Raw genomic sequence first — 16,521 nt, 5'->3', positions numbered from 1 at the left:
TCAGCTCGCAGGAGCTCGGCCAGCGCATGGGCAAGTTCCGCCAGGAGCTCTCCAACACCTTCCAGAGGATCCAGCACCTCGAGCGCGAGATCCGCACAGCACACACCGCGGACGACCACATTCTTCCCCCCGCTGAAAATGAACACTTGGATTGGGCTATCGAAGCCTTCTTCCTCGACGACCCCCTCGAGCTCTGACCTGTGGGCCGCGTCGCTACGGTCTACGTTCGTTCGCTGCCCCCCCGCTTGTCACCCAGGGAGTCGCCCCGCTTGCCGACATGGCGAGTGACCGATAACTAGTCCATGTGTCAATTCTATGGGAAATGAATGCTTGTCCGCGAAATGCTCTCTAGTCTAGTTTTTATGCCTGTTCTGCATGGTGCATGTTGAATAAATGATTTCGTTTTGTGATTGCGTCAAATCTATCCTGCCTTTCTCCGCCTTCTTTCTCTAGACGAGCAACCTAGCTAATGCGCCACCTCCTTGGAAATGTCCCGGCCCGAAGAGCAATTGTTAGTGATGCATCAAAAATTCCCAGAACACTACACGTGCGTCATATATAATATATGTCGACGACTATTTAGATTCACCTCAGCAATCCGGCGCATGTGCAAATGCGCAGTTTCTACCTTCCGCCCCCGCCCGCATGCTTCGACTTCTGTACAGTACGTACCGCACGTGTACATCCCCCGTGTGCATGTGTACCCAAGGGTACATCCATGTGAACCCCTTTCGCCTTGCTTCAGAATGAGTTTTCTTTTTTTTTTGTCGAAAGCCAAACGATTGGGTCCACGCCTATTTTTGACCAAATCACTTTTCAAAATTAATGACGTAGCTTGTGTTTTTGTCGAAAATATTGTCTGCGCCATGAGTTGGTTTCCTAAAGCAACTCACTCCATGATCTCTGTTGCCGGATTGTAATGGGTGCGTACGAGGGGCGCGGGGCCATAAGACTCTATTGCTGACGACGAAAAATGAGTGCTGCGCATGTTATCATATGGTACGCGCATGGGAGTAAGAGAGGCGGCTGCCGAGGATGCTTGAATCCTGCCGGGCGGGCAACTCCGCCCGAAACCGCCATATGCACAGTGTTTTGTTCTGCTTCTTGAATCTTGAATCTTGAATCCAGAGTTTATAGACATGATGCGAGGCCAGCGCGACGAGCAAAAGTTTCACAGTTACAGTCTTATTGAAATGGTGCATGTATTCATACGCCTGCGCTCTCGGGGCCCCGGTTGGAGACTGAGCCTTTTTTTAGGTTGCCAACAAGTATCCCAGCTGGCGTTGGAACCGAGTCCTCATGCCGCCTCAAAAAAAAATTTGTTTTTTCGATTTCTTATCGCCGAGCTAGTCCACGTCGGTTATGTAGGACTCCTGCCGCATATCTGTCCAATAGCCATATACTGTATTGTCATGTGGGAGACCTATTTTGCATCTTTGCAGCTATTTTCTGCTGACAAGCAAAAGTTGTCATCTCCCAACCACTCGCCCGCCTACCATCGCCGCACCACCGCACGCGCTACTCCTACAGGAGACTGCACGGCGCCAAACTGATCACCACCCGCCCCTCGTTCATTACCGCACTATACCGCTCGACGACGTCACCACCTCCCGCGCAGTCTACGACCATCCTCCCCTCTGCCTCCCTTTACCCATACAGCACTGCACGGCGCTGCCCATCTTCCCGCCCCTCCCACCTCAAAAAGTATCATCTTTCTTCTGAATTTCTCAATGTGCCGTATGTGACTTTTTATTCTACAGCAAGAGTATTTTTTTTTTTTCACTTTCAATGTCACTTGCTCACTCCCTCCTCACAAGTCCCCGGCCGATGACGTTGCCATTACGAAGGCGTCTCTTCCCTTTCTGTTGTGCTACTCGTTGAACAACCTCGCGATTTTTATCCAGGTGGTTTCGCCCATGACGACATCTTATCGGAAAAGGCCTCTGACATTGTCATGTAGTTTTTGCGCCTTGAAAAGAGCCCGCCGCTCACGCTCCTCCTCCACCGCCATACCATCAAGCGACAGGTACCACCCATTTCAAGCATTGATGCTCATTGAAATGTTCAACCTCAAGAAAGCCCTGCTCTTCTCTTCCCGCAGGGCCAAGCCGAAAAGCCAACACTTCATCATTTTCCGACTTACACATGAGCATCACCCTAAGAATACAATACACGACACTGCACTCCACCGCTCTATTCGATTTTAGCTTTCGGAGGGTTACTAGTTGGATAAACTATGCACAACAGAACCCAGAGCGTTTTCTACAGCGGGTCAAAATGGCCCTTATTCTCGCCTTTCAACGCCTCTGTTTTCTCGCTAGACACTGCTTAATTTCAACGCGCATATGGTACTTACCGATAGTCGTCACCGAATCTGCAAATATGTCAAGTTGGAATTAATAGAAACGCATTAAATTGCCTTTTCTCACACCCCAGTAATCTATTCTTTTCGTGTCGTCTGTTACTGCAAAACTCTTGGCGGCAGCACGGCGTCTGGGCCCTGTTAATCATGCCATTCTTCGTTGCAAGATTTGCGCATATTTCGTAGTCGCTGTTATGCAGATGCTTCTCATGCACATTTCTTCAAGAGGGGCAATCCTTCCCTAGTTTTCAGTCCTTATTCAGCCTCTTTGGCGGCTAAATTAAAAAGAGAAGATAGCGAAAAGAGAAGATTGAGATTTTACGTTCGCATAGGAGCTCCAGCTATGTAATGTTCCATCGTTGTACGCGGGAAATATTGCATGGACACCTGAAAATCTTGACGAGCTGGCCAGAAAAAAGGGAAGCTGTCGAATACGAGACCCTCATCATGTATCCAAGGTACCCTAGTATCTTGAGGCTGTCTGAGTCTTCCCGCGCGCGAATACGGGGTTTTTGTGGTGTTGGACAACGTTTTGCTCTCGTTCTCTCCTCGCTCCCAATTGTATATAAAAGGTGAGTTTGTCGTGGATTAGTTACCCGCTTTCCATCCACACCACCTCATCTCACTACTCCCCAAGAGTAATTTTCAACAAAAGTCAGTTTTCGTTTATCGATTTGAAGCAAAAATGGCTCACGGCAGCTCTCGTTCCAGCAGAAGCCACTCTCATAGCTCCAGGACGACAGGTTCCTCTCAGAGCTCCACACGAAGCACGTCAAGAACTAGCAGCGGGTCTTCAAGCTCTTCCCACAGGAGGGCGCCGACCAGTTCTCGTGACACCTACGCCGAAATGAACCGCAAAATGGATGCATTCGAGAAACAATTGAGAGCCACGAATGGGAGGACCAGGACCTTGCAGAAGCAGATTGACCAGTACTGGTTCCACACGAACCAGAGGGCTGTCGTGCCCCCCGAGCAGAAAGCACCGCTTGAGGTCGAGATTGAGGATCTGTTCGGTAGAATTCTGTCTTCGATTGAGAAGAGGAACTAGGACATTTTTTGAATTTGTCCTGTTCTCGCCGATGCAGCATGCTCTACAGAACGATGACAACGTGACTGAGACTCTAATTTAGACTGACAAGATGACGATACAATGGATCCGACGGCAATTGCTTGTGTCTGGAACCCCAGCTCTTTCTGGATACCGTAGCACTTATACCGTCCTGGAACAAGTCTCACCCCTTTACTAGTAAAAACCTATGTTTTTGACACGAAAATGAAAATGTGCATGCTTGTTCTGTTTTTGCGACAACTGCAGCTTTGGACTCTATACTTGTAGCAACTTTGAAGGGTAAATTTAGTGGATAGCTCAGGAGCTACCTGATCTCGCAAACGCGAATCATGATGCATTTGCTGTCACTGTAATGCAAAAAGCACAAAAAGTGAAACCACTGTCGAAGTCTTGGAAGACTCATGTCACAGTGCTACGCCGGACTGGAGAAGTTGTGCAACGGCAGTCGATCTGTATTGTGCAGCACAGGTACCTTCGAAGGTACAGTATGGGGTGAGAAATCCAACTGTACAGGGGCATGGTGCGACGGAACAAGACTTTGCTTTAACCGAAGCGACTTTCTCTCAGCCTCAAGGTGAAAAGGGAATGACCATAATGGCAAGCTGGCGGGGCTTCAGGTACGCGGCAAGACAAAACAGTTGGGCTCGAGGCGGTGAGAAAGGAACATGCTCAAGTACAGAACAGTAGTCCACCCTCATGCCTAAAGATAGGATATTGTAGGATACAACTTGTACACAGCACTGTCCTCACCATCTCATCGTACTGTGCGGCACATGTGCAGTATGACATCATATGCAGTACCAAGGGTACAATTTGGCACGGCTAGTGGAATCATCTATCAAAATAGGAAACAGGATGCCGACCGATTGAAGAAAAGCATCCGTGCGGTTTCTCATACCAGTGGTGAGGCTCATACTGTACCAGTGGTGAGGCAACTGTAGAGACGCGAGAAAATTGGTGAGCACATAGTTCTTGAAGGGGAGCCGATCGGGAATGTGCGTTCATGTCAGGTCCCGCGCATTGAGGCACGTTTTCGGACTTTTCAGGAGTCATCACAGATGAGATCTGACATCCCACACCCGGTGAGAAGACGAGTTGGGTCGTGTCAGTCAAAATTGTTTTTAAAACTCTTTTTCCAAGAGAAGACGACGAACGTTGAAGAGAAGAACAGTGGCTGTGCTCTGGACACAGACAGGCTGTACTTGTCTTGTATTTCTTTATTCAATGTCCTTTTGAGCGATACTTGTACAGTAACGGTACCGTAAGGAGTAAGGTACTGTACGGCAACAGTACTCTACTGTTGTGCCCGGTCCCTTGAGCACCGTCAAATCAAGTTTTATTTGCTGGCCAGAGGCTGTTGGCGGGAATCCACCCGGTGCAAGCCTCCGCCCGTCGAGAATCCACTCGACTTCTCAGGAATCCACCTGATCTCGGCCTCTCCAATTCACTTGATGCCCTTCTCCTTTTTCTCGTCCCCCCTGCCGCCGCGGGTTCCTTTTATGCTACCTACTCTGCGCCCTCTCGCCACCTCAGGCGCTCGGAACGCTGTCTCCCCCGCTCCGTCTCCCATCCCCCGCGACCCCCTGGCCCCACACATGACCCCCCTGCGCCCCTTTTCCCCTTCGCACAGTCCCCGCCCTTTCTCTTCGCGTCCTCCCCGCGGCTCCGCTCCCTACTTCCAGGCGCAATTCCCCCGTTGGCCGGTGCTCGTCCGTGACCACGCTTATTTCCTTTCGCAGGCATTGCCGCCCTTTCAGAGAGCTTTCGACACATGTACTGAAGCGCAACACTACAGTACCAACGGTACAGTATTTGAACGCCGTGGGGGAATTCTCTGACTTGAACTGTACAGTACCACAGTATTGTTGGCGGTTCATTGTCCATAGCATTCGCAACAATAGTCAAGGAATAAAGCATTTACATTGTCCATCAGGACGTTGGTCAGCACTGCATCATTAAGTACGACCATCCTGTGACTACATATATAAAAAATACTGCCCGACTGGATCAGTGCATAGTTTTTTGTCTTTTGCATCGGGATAGGCTATGGAAAGGCGGGGCTGCAATCATATCAAGGAGCGGAGTTAGTGGGACTGTTGTCTTCAGCAATCAGAGCTGAGAAGCTGACCCAACTTTGTTCCATGGGTAGAGTATGAAAGTCGTGGAATCGCTTCGTTTTATTTAAATCACGTGTAGTGCTGCTCCCTTGCGCTGTATGAAAATTCTGTCCTTGAAGGCAGCGGTGACTTCGTCAGCCCCATATTGGCACGATATCGTAGGTGCTGTAACATTACATGAAGAGTATCTTTCTCTTCTATCCGGCGTGGCTGTGTACGTACAGTAGGAGCGAAAACGAATACTGTACATGCCCTTTCCATGAGGAGGAGGGGTGTTTGACGAATTGCGTGTCTTTACAGTTTGCAGGGTACAGTATCTGTAATGGTGGAGACAAGTGCTTCGCGGTCCTGTGCCCGGCAGCAGGGGAGAATAGGGAGCATAAATGTCCTGAAGTGATGGATGCGAACTGTTCATTTACACGTCCCCGGAAAAGTCGTCCATGCAATTATGAAAAGAATACTTTTCGTCGAGCCGCGGTCTTGACTCCGCGTCGCACGTGTTTACCTGCCAGAGACAGGTCTGTTATAGCAGGAGCAGAGCAAGGCCAGTCCTTGAGAGAACGAGGCGGAGTAGGGCCTCATGAGGCTATTTTTTGGGGGGGGGGGGGGGGGGCCCCTGACCGCTTGTAGAGAAAGGCGTGCATGGGAAATAGAAAGGCGTGTGTCTCTGCAATGACCCCGAGCTCCTTGCTGCGGAGAGTATGATATCAATAAGCAACTTATTCTCTTCGCCCCTCGCGACAGTGACAGAAGCGTTTCTAAGTCCTCATGTCTTCGACGATGCCCCCATGCTTGACTCGGGTACGGCTCGAGAGTTACATGCACCAAAAGTAGGGCAACATAATTTCGCTGTCGTGTCGGTTTTGATACAGCACAGCTTAGCAAGAATTTGGTGCCCTTGCCTGGATTCGCATACGGTGCTGGACTGTACTGTGCTGGACTGTGCTGTACTGTACTGTTGTACACGGTGTAGTGCTCCTGTCATCGGATACAGCCCCGGATGCACCGCAACTAGACCAGAGACCGTCGCCACGACGTTGTCGGGGCCTTGCTCTGCTACAACGGTGGCAGTACCGCACACAAGCCGCACACAAGACAGCTATTCAAGCATAAAATTTGTTTGAATAAAATGTAACATTACATCTAGACCAAATCACCCGAACTGCAGTAGGAGTAGGAGAAGAGGCCTTTATGGTCGCTATCTGTATGCTGTACGTACAAAGAGGTATGGTATACTGTAGGGAGTCCTCTCGCAGTACAACTACGGCCCCGCCGAAAAACTATCGCCTCTTACGCCTGTTATGCCTACAGTACAACGTCGTTGTAGGCATGACAGGCGTCAGATATATGAAAACATTTATCATACTGACGAACTGTACAAAGGGTACAGTACAGCTGCAATCTCTGCTACGCTGTCCCGAAGCTCCACTGCCACTATCGTCCTCAGGCGTTTTTGACCATGACCGCCATATCCAGCGCAGCTCTCTGTTCATCCGCCCCTTCTTCTTACGCACAACAACTCACACTTGCTTCCCCCAACCTCCATCCTTCAAGGTTTGTACGTCTTCCTTCCACTCGTCTCACAGCGCACACTACTGTACAATCTGTATACCGCACGTACAGTTAAAACGTCTTGTTTCTATGTCTTCTAGCCCCTGTGGCACACGGTTCTTTTCCTTCACGCCTACATACAGTATTCCGGGGTTTCCCCACTCACTGAACATTCGGGCTAGCTAGTTACGGCGTCCGTCTGCCCGCACTCTCTGCTACAGTGCAATAGGTACAGCACACAAAATTGCGCTATTAAAGCATTTTTACCCCCGCCCCCCCGCCCCCCCCCCCCCCCCCCCTCCTCTTTGAGCTTTAAACCTCGTCCTCGGGATCCTGCGCACATTGGACTGCAAAGCATCGCCCCAAGGTGCCACCACTCGGGATTTTAAAGCGGACCGCATGCTTTGACGTAAATTAGGAGGTTGTCGCCAACAATGGTGTAGTGGGTATTCACGGTGACGTTTCCGCGACGCCCCCTTCGCCTTCACATCACAGTAGAGCCCATACGGTGTCCCCTTCGAAGGGATCGTCGCCCTCTCTTTTCTCTGCCCGTTCCATACGAATATCAGGTCGTTTGCATGCAATGCAAATTTTCTATTCTTGAAAACAACATATTGCCGCGCATAGGGGGGGGCAAAGAGGGGGAATAGAGGGGGAATATTTTAGGCCCCATACAGCACATAAGATATCCCTTCGATCCACTTTTATTTCAACTTTTATGTGATGTGCGTGGGGCACACATGCCCATGTGTCGCCCAGTCTGTGTCAGGACAACGCATTTGCTTCTCATTACCAAAGGGGAAATCACATATGACTTTGCCTTCTAAATACCGCTTCGACTCCTTGTTGTTACCCGCTCTCTTCTCCCCTCTGCTCCTCCATGTCTTGATATGCAGGTGCATCGCCGAATAGCACTCAATGCCATTGCTGTAGGCGTATCTCAGTCATGGCAACAACCTCTTCTCATCTTTTCACAATGTACAACTTCTTTGTTCATCGCATCATAGCCTTTCACCACATGCCATCTCTATATAACCCCGCCCCATCCCTCTTCTCACATCCCCCATCTCCGACAACCTCGCACAACTCATTTACATCCTCGTCAACCTCAACACACACAACATATTCATCATGAACGGGACGGAGTCACTCGATCGCTACTTCAGCTCTGCTGTCACGAGGCGCAGTTCATCTAAGAAGAAGGGCCGTAGCAAGCACCACTCAAGTGCCAATGCCCACTCTCGCGGCACAAGCCCGTCCTCTTCGTCATCTGTCGAACCCAGGACCTCTTCGCAACTGACGCATGATATGAAGAACTTTCAGACAGAATTGGATGATACTCAGCGAAGGGTCAATAAGTTGCGCGATGAAGTCGACCCTAAACATTCCGGTTCCAAGTCGTCCAGGTCCGGATCTTCTAAGACGAGAAAGACGAAGAAGCACAGCTTTGTGGATGATTCTCTGGACGTGTTTCTTAGAGACTTTCCCGATGACTACTTGCGCAATCATCAGCGCTACTAGGCTGTTTTGTTCTGTAAGGTGGTTCCGGTTGGGCGGATGGTATCGTCACATAGTAGTATGCAGCTCTTCCTTCCGGAATTAGCGCTTTTAGAAATTGTTTGACGGAAGACTGTTGATCCCTACTTTCTTTGAAAGTCAGAATTAAACCCCTGCTTGTTTCAAGTGTATGCATTAGCCAAAACTCCATCGCCTCCCTTACCATTGCTACCTTCGCAAGCTGTTGCGATCGAGAAGGAAAACATTTCACTTAATTCACATAACCGCCACATCACCGCCAGCTCGTCTCCTGTAAAGAAGGTCTCCATACGTTCACATTCCCGAATCAAAGTACAGTACCGCTGTACAAGGTAAAGAACACTACAACCAATCCCCCTACATTTGTAAGTCTTAGTCGACCAGTGCGTAACCGGGCATGCGCAAATCCATGCTGACAAAATGTGATGTTCATTTAGGCCCGGAACAACAAGGCCAAGCAATAATGACGCACAGATGCAACGGGCCGTATCGCTCCACGAATATCGCTCCACACTACAGCACACTACAGAAATCAAAGTCTGTTCACAGACGAGTGATGTTCACATGAACATCACTCGCAGGGCGCTATTGCCTACGCACCTTCAACACGGATCGCTCGACAGGCATATCAGGGGCACATTGCAACCTTGCACCTATCGCTACTCGCATCACTCCACTTTTTCACACAACCCTAAAAAGACTCTCGGGTAAGTTACGCAAGACCCCGCGCCGCTCAGCAATCGACTGCTGTACAATAGTGACCGCAACAGAGTGCACGTAACCAAAACTACAACAAATTTCAGGCTCGGAGCGGGGGTGGGCGCCAACATTATTTCCGGCCCGGGGCCATCGGCGCCATTGCGCGCTTGTCAGTTCTCACTACCCACACCGTGTACCTGTGGCACCCCCTCCTCCGCGCGATTGCAAACGTCCATGGTGGAGCCCGGAGCGAGGTGAGCGGCGAGGGAGAGAAGGCCAATGGTTGTGTACAGGGCGGGGGAGTTGGGACTTGTTTCGATTTCCACGTCTCTCTCGTGCAGTTAAGAGATACAGCACTCACAGCACTGGGCAACAAGGCGGGCGCGTGCTCTCTCCCAGAGGCAGCAGTGACGCCGCTTCAGCGTGGCTACTCCGGCAGTGGCGAGCTCGGTTCTGCCATAACATCATCTTCAAATTATTTCTAAAAAATTACCCCGTAATCATATGGCTCACCCCGCCGAGAAGAATTGGCATGGGGAAAGACTCGCCTCTCTAAATCAATGAAGATGTATTCGCGTTCGCCTCTCAATTGATGCTAGAATGACGTGAGAGTTTAGTCTGTTGGGAGAGACGACGCCACACCGTCGGGAAGTCATTTTGAGGTTTTTTTCAAGTCGAAAGCTGCACAGCATTGCTAGATATACCCCACCTGCCATACCGACGCTTCTCCGTTCAGCATTTTCCCGCCTGTATTCTCCGTCACATCTTGTCCATCGCCCTCGATCTCTGTGCTTCATGTTCGCAGATTGTTGGCTCAAAAGGTCTTGTCTAGTCTACCTCCAACGTAAAAAAAAAATCGCAACATTGGACTATTGAGAAGAGAAGAAAACAAGGACAATCATAATGCACCCAAGCCATACCCACAACACCTGCACTCTCTAATCTTTGCCCACAATCCCGCCACGGTCCACACAATTAAAATCTCTCTTGTCCTCACCAAAATATCCCACTTTATACGTGCATTGTTCATGTATCAAGGGGATTGCCTTTCCAAAACAGCCGTCTTTACATCGCCCATTTTGCAATTGCATTTTCACAAGGTCATGTCCTCAATTTTATTTCATTATTGAATTACCTCATTGCTTCTACTTATATCTTCATCTCCGGCCTTTCCGCAAGATTCATTCCATTACACATCCTCAGGCAGACACAGTCTTCTAGTTTGTCCAGTGCTTTCTAGTCTCAGGGATGTAAGCAAAAACTCGATCGTTCATGAAAGAGGCCGTCTCCGTAACGTTTAAATCGCCTGCGATTAAGAATAAAGCTGTACATAGGCCGTCAGTTACCAGAGCACGGTAACAATCTCCAGAACCCATATTCTGATAGGACAGGAAGTAGTCACGAAAGAACACGAAGTATGCAGAGGGTCTCATTACTCTCGCAGTTTTATTTAGAAGATGGTGTATATGCCTAAGAAGGTGCCTTTATTCCATCAAAACGACGGTGACAGTTGCACATAACGGATCTGGGCGTTCGTTGCACAACTTGACACAAGCTCCGACTTCACCTATCACAGGAGCTGTACGATGCTACTCAAGCCACGTCCTACGGCGTACAGGAGGAACCGAAGGAATTTGCTGAATCTAGTCTAGGAAAGTGATACAAGTATAGACGAGACAATATGGGCGCGGTACCAGCAATTTTTTTTTTGTGACGCAAGATGTTTCATCAGTTTCCTCTACGCAGCGTAATTGTTGCTGATTACATAGGTGTGCGTTGTAAGAGCAGTTTGTTTTATTGCGTTTTTACTATGAAAGGGGGTAGATCATGTGTCTGGGAAAGAAAGGGACTACTTTGTTGAGCTTTTTTATGATAAAGAGATGCCCATTTTCGCCATGATTGAGCAATATCATCAATTACACTCATGTTAGAATAAGATATGTATCGCAGGGCGACGGAGGCGATTCCATTATGCTGTTATTGAATGAGACTGGGTGATTTGAAAGAGGATTCCGTTTCTGACAGCTCAGCGCAACTCGTATTGATGAAAGGAATGAAATCTATGAATCTGATACCGAAAAGAGGCTCTTGTTGGACTCGACTACGGTTGTCTTTGTAGGAGAAAACCATATTCATATAGTTTTGCCATGCTTAGTTTGGAAAGTATAGAGGGGGATGGTGATCGACAGTTTGCAGAGTCCAAGTCACTTGGTGAAGGTTAAAATACACCGGCTTTAAATAGGCTTGACTTGATAGAAAAAGAAATAAATGACCCTTTCAGAAAGACCAGGCCGGAAGAGAGAGCAAGCGTTCCCGTTCTTTTTTCGTTTTAGGCGGAACATTGGTGTTTAGAGGTTGTCACACAAAGGTCAAAAAAATAAGAAACGGAACATGTGTACCGAAGGGTATACGATATACTGTAAATTTACACGACCTTTCGTTGTCTGTGAAAGTTCGAGCGGAAGTAAAATTTCTGCAAATAAAATGGCCAGGAAGTTGGTAAAGGCAATTCTTCTAATTTTCTTCACAGCCGGTGTTACTGTACCAGCCAGAAGCATTAAAAATTGAATGGTCAAACCGAGGTGAGCGGAACACTGTTCTTTGGATCTATGGCCTGGCGGCCCAGTCTGAAATGTCCTGAGCGACATGTAGCGAAATCTGGACCATCAATGCCTTCATTCTTTGTCTGCGTGATCCCTGCTGCAAATGTAGTCTCGCCTCCCTCTTCACCTGAAACATTTCAACAAGCTTGTTCTTCACAACCTCCTTCAGCACTCTCTTGTCTCACCCTCCGAGTAGCCAATTCCGCGTACGAGAGTGTTTCAGAGACTTCATCGCCGAAAAAGCGACAGAAGCCCTCGCCATGTCCGCCTTTCTCGTACCAACATCGGGCCCACTCGTCACACGAACAACCTTTATCGTGCCGCTATCCCCAATCCGCCCACAACCGGCAGCTCGCTTTGCCATGAACGCGCAGCAAGAACCACCAACAGTTTCGACATCCCCACCTGCTTCCACCGCGACGATCGACGCGACAAAACCGGCCGCAGCCGACTCAGGTTCCACTTTCAAACTGCCCGACGAATTCCCCAACCCACCCCCACTCTCCACGCTCTTACACGCAATGCCGTTCAAGCGTCCCTCCCCCATACGTCGCTTCAGTGCATCGTGGCGCATGCTCCGCCAAGTCAGAGGCCGTGTGTCGAAGGGCACTGTGCTCACGGCACGCATTGGCGGCGCCATGTCTGAAAGCGACGCTCCGTCCGGCTTGCCTTTTTCTGGCCCGCCAGAACTCACCCTTCCTGTCCTGCTCAACGCCCTCAGAGTCGGCGCGCATGACCCCCGCATTGCACATCTTCACCTGCGAATCGATGCCCTGGCGTGCGGATGGGCCAAGGTCTTTGAGATGCGTCGCCATTTGGATTATTTCCGCGCGTCAGGCAAGGGCATTACTGTGTTTATGGAGACGGGAGGTCCCAAGGAATTTTTCCTTGGCATGGGTTTCGCGCTCTACGTCGCACCGGAGGGCGGTTTGGGGTTGCGTGGCTTTGCTGCGAGCGGTTCGTATGTCGGGGGCGTGCTGGAAAAGATCGGCGTGGCTCCGCAAGTGGAACGCATTGGCAAGTATAAGAGTGCAGGAGATCAGCTTGCGAGGCGTGATATGGCACCTGCCCAACGGGAAGTGATTAATTCCTTGTTGGGGGAGACTCACAATACGTGGACGAAGAGTGTTTGTGAAGCGATTGGAATCTCGGAGAGCGAGCTTGCTGCTTTTGTCGATCGCAGCCCGTGGGAAATGAATGAGTACGTAGAGGCAGGTCTTATCACGGGTATCTGCTACGAGTCGGATGTCGAGGATCAGCTCAAAATCCGCTTTGGGAAGGGCCCTTTCAAGAAGGAGGAGGAGGTGGTGAAGCAGCCACTGAATTCAGTCGATGTCCGCAGGTATGTACGACGCAATACCGAGAAAATGGTAGGCATTGGTGGCGGCAAAAAGATTGCCGTCATCCGTGCTGTCGGAGCGATTACCAGCGGAAAAAACGGTTCATCGCCAGTAACCGGAAATACGCTGGGAAGTGAAAGCTTGGTGGAGCTGATCCGCAAGGTGCGGGACGACAAGCGGTATGTTGCTTGCTTGCTGCGATGCGATTCGCCCGGGGGCAGTGCACTCGCCAGCGACATTATGTGGAGCGAGCTAAAGAAGCTTGCTGCCGTGAAGCCTGTGCTAGCAAGCCAATCGGACGTGGCCGCCAGTGGGGGGTACTACATCAGCATGGCATGCGAGATTATTGCCGAGCCGTTGACGATCACGGGAAGCGTGGGAGTAGTGACAGTCAAACCTAGCCTCGGGGAACTGTACCGAAAGATTGGGTACACCAAGGAAAACATAAGCGTTGGAAGCAAGTACGCGGAGCTACTCGTAGATGATAGACCGTTTACAGAGGAGGAATCGGAGTACTACCGAGATGGGGCGATGCAGGCGTACAAAAAGTTTGTGAACAAGGCGGCGCAGAGCCGGGGCAAAACGTACGAGGAGATGCACGCCGTGGCACAAGGGCGAGTGTGGACGGGCTTGCAGGCGAAGCAACAAGGTCTTGTAGACTACCTCGGGGGCATTGGAAGGGGCGTGGAAATCCTGAAGGAGAAGGCAAAACTAGGGGCGGACGAGTACGTTCGGCTCGATGTGGTGCGCAACCCCGTATCTCTCGCAGCTCGACTTGGACTGAAGTCAGCTTCCACTCAGGCGAGACATGAGGCAAGTGTGATGGCATCGCTGCGCCAACCGCTGGCACTGGCAGAGGTTGACGCGTCGTTGGGCGGGTTGTCGCCGCTGACGCGGTTTGTTGTAGATGCGACGCTGGCACCGTTGTCGCAAAATTTTGGTTTTTGGACAAATCGTATGCCCGCGCTTGAGACCATCTTACGGACGCTGCTGCGAGATGCCTAGCGACATACAGGTACACGAAAGAGAGTACGTCTTCTTATTGAGCAAGGCGAATTCAGATAGCAGATACGAACAGTACAGTTGTCTTTGGTCTTCATTCACTTTGTCAAGCATACCTGTACAAAAGCACAGGTGGAAAGAGCAATGCATGATGAAATGTCTATATAGAGGATGTGGTCTTGGTTTTTTTGTTTTTATAAACATACAGGTACATACAGCAGATACAGCAGAAAATAAGCCGGGGCAGCCTACACCCCATCCCCTCGAGCCTCAATGCAACGTAATGAAGGCCGGCAGTTGCTTGAGCTTCCGCACATGCTTCGGTGCATCATTCAACGAGCTAATAAAGCGCTTGTGCAAAAAGTGGTCCGCCCGGAGGTGGATCTGAATCTCGCCTCTCTCTACATCACCCTGCAAGTCGACCAAGCGCACCTCCTGTGCGTGCGTAACAATAACGTTGCCGAGCCCCTCCTGATCTCCGTACTCCCCCTCGAGCGGGATGACGGCGTTGCGCTGATTCTTGCGTGTGACCAGCTGAGCCACAGATGTATTAACATAGCTAATAAGCTCATGGCGATGCCTCGTATTGCGCTTAAAAAAGGCCAGTCGCAGCCCCCGGGCGGGCTGGCCGTTATGCAGCTGCTGCTCGGTGATGCTCATCTCATCAAAGATGACGTAGTTATTCCTGTCGACACTAACGCCATCCCTACTCCGATACACGCAGCTCCACACGCTCTCGTCGCCGACCTTTCTCTCTCTCTGCAGCTCATAAAACTGGGTGACCCTCCTCTGAAAGATGGGGCCGGCCTCCTTGAGCAGGGCGGACGACACGCGGAAGACGATGGGCAGGCCGGGGGTGTCGCACAGGAACTCAGCGGTGACGGTGAGCTCGCCGCGCAAGTTCTTCGAGGCGCGCGAGGAGGTAGTGGCGCGACACAGGTCCGGGGCGACGAGGGCGTCGGCGGGGTCTTCCCCCTCGTAAGCCTGCTCGTCCTCGTCCTCCGTGGCGGCGGAGATGGTGGAGACGGCGGACAGGCCCTGCGGCAGGTCGGACCTACCGAGGCGGCTGGAAAAGGTGGACCTGCGCTGCGGGGAGCGCCAGGCGGACACGTTGAGCAGCGAGTTCTGCCTGGCGGGCGGCTGGGTGGCCGAGGCCAGCGGGAGGACGAGGCGGAGGTGCGGCGAGGCGAGCAGGGCGTCGAGGTGCAGGACGGCGCGGCCGAGGAAGTCGTGGCTGGTGAGCTTGGTGTCGCTGGTCGAGTCGCGGTCGAAGATATCGATGAGCAGGCTGGACGCGGCCGTCTCGGGCGTGTGCGTGAACGAGATGGTGGTCGTCCACACCGGGTTGAGGTCGTCCTTGACCGTCTCCGTGCGGCCGATGCGTTCGGCCGGACGCCCGCGCCACAGCGTGTGGCACACCAGGAACGGGTCGGACAGCGAGAGAAAGTCCTTGTTGGCGAGGTCGGCCGCGGCGAAGCGCAGCTCGATCTGGCGCTGCGTCATGGCTGCGGGGGTAGGGGTAGGGGGGTGGGTATGCGTCTGGGGCGTCGTCGAGCTGAGGCGTGTCGACTCCGCCCCGAGCCGCGTCCGCGCACGGCCGCGGCAGGCAGGCTATGTATATTGCCTGGCGTGGGGCGCAACGCGCCGCCACCGGCGCGCACCTCAGCGCGGCCGCGCGAGGACCACGGCGGGGCCGGGTCGCCACGCGCGCACGCGCGCCGATTGGGCGCGTGGGACGCTGCCGCGCTGTCGCGCGCGCGCCTTGTTGCCGTTGCGCGCGGAAGGGGCCGCGGGGGCCGCGGGGCGGCGCAAACGAAGCCCCCCCAACGGCGAGGCGACATTCTATCACCGCATAAGTTGGGCACCCCCCCCAAAATGAGCTGCAATCGGCGTGGTGGGGCCCCCGTCACGTCATCTGATTGGCTACATGATGCCAGCAAGGTAGGGCACCCCTTTCTGGTCCATTCATGTATGTAACCAATTAGTATGATATCTTTCCAGCACACCGTGCCGTAGAACGTCGCCTCGGCCCCCCACCGCCGTGGGTGCGTGCGCCGCCAATCGCGCAGGCCCCGCTGGCAAAATTTGCGCCCCCTCCTCCGTACGCGCCCCGCTGCCGTGGAACTAACCTGTTTCCAAAAGCCCCGCGCTGAAGCCCCCCCCTAAATCCCCTAATCCCCTAATCCCCTAATCCCTAGCGCCTGAGCACCCATATAGTCATTGCTATGTGCGTGACCTCAGC

At 51.8% G+C, this 16,521-nt stretch overlaps 5 protein-coding genes; 4 read left to right on the top strand and 1 right to left on the bottom strand.

The window, feature by feature from the left end:
• The first annotated feature begins 326 nt into the window (after positions 1-326).
• Positions 327-420, top strand: CHC_T00002045001 (hypothetical protein). XM_005713008.1 is given in 2 exon segments: positions 327-389; positions 390-420. The coding sequence occupies 1 exon segment, from the start codon at positions 327-329 to the stop codon at positions 387-389; it is 63 nt and encodes a 20-aa protein (XP_005713065.1). The 3' UTR covers positions 390-420.
• Positions 421-8,230: 7,810 nt separating this feature from the next.
• On the top strand, positions 8,231-8,782 carry CHC_T00002044001 (hypothetical protein). XM_005713007.1 is given in 2 exon segments: positions 8,231-8,620; positions 8,621-8,782. 1 exon segment carries the CDS (start codon positions 8,231-8,233, stop codon positions 8,618-8,620), a length of 390 nt encoding a protein of 129 aa, XP_005713064.1. The 3' UTR covers positions 8,621-8,782.
• Positions 8,783-12,118: 3,336 nt separating this feature from the next.
• Positions 12,119-12,484, bottom strand: CHC_T00002043001 (hypothetical protein). The gene has a single exon (XM_005713006.1). The coding sequence runs from the start codon at positions 12,482-12,484 to the stop codon at positions 12,119-12,121; it is 366 nt and encodes a 121-aa protein (XP_005713063.1).
• A 25-nt stretch (positions 12,485-12,509) lies between these two features.
• CHC_T00002042001 (hypothetical protein) lies at positions 12,510-14,494 on the top strand. XM_005713005.1 is given in 2 exon segments: positions 12,510-14,282; positions 14,283-14,494. The coding sequence occupies 1 exon segment, from the start codon at positions 12,510-12,512 to the stop codon at positions 14,280-14,282; it is 1,773 nt and encodes a 590-aa protein (XP_005713062.1). The 3' UTR covers positions 14,283-14,494.
• A 58-nt stretch (positions 14,495-14,552) lies between these two features.
• CHC_T00002041001 (hypothetical protein) lies at positions 14,553-16,256 on the top strand. The gene has a single exon (XM_005713004.1). The coding sequence runs from the start codon at positions 14,553-14,555 to the stop codon at positions 16,254-16,256; it is 1,704 nt and encodes a 567-aa protein (XP_005713061.1).
• Positions 16,257-16,521: the final 265 nt, after the last annotated feature.

The sequence above is a fragment of the Chondrus crispus genome, genomic scaffold, assembly GCF_000350225.1.
Source record: "Chondrus crispus Stackhouse genomic scaffold, scaffold_122, whole genome shotgun sequence".
Classification (NCBI taxonomy): Eukaryota; Rhodophyta; class Florideophyceae; order Gigartinales; family Gigartinaceae; genus Chondrus; species Chondrus crispus.
The sequence above is the reverse complement of the archived record's forward strand: the minus strand, read 5'-3'. Positions and strand labels throughout refer to the sequence as shown.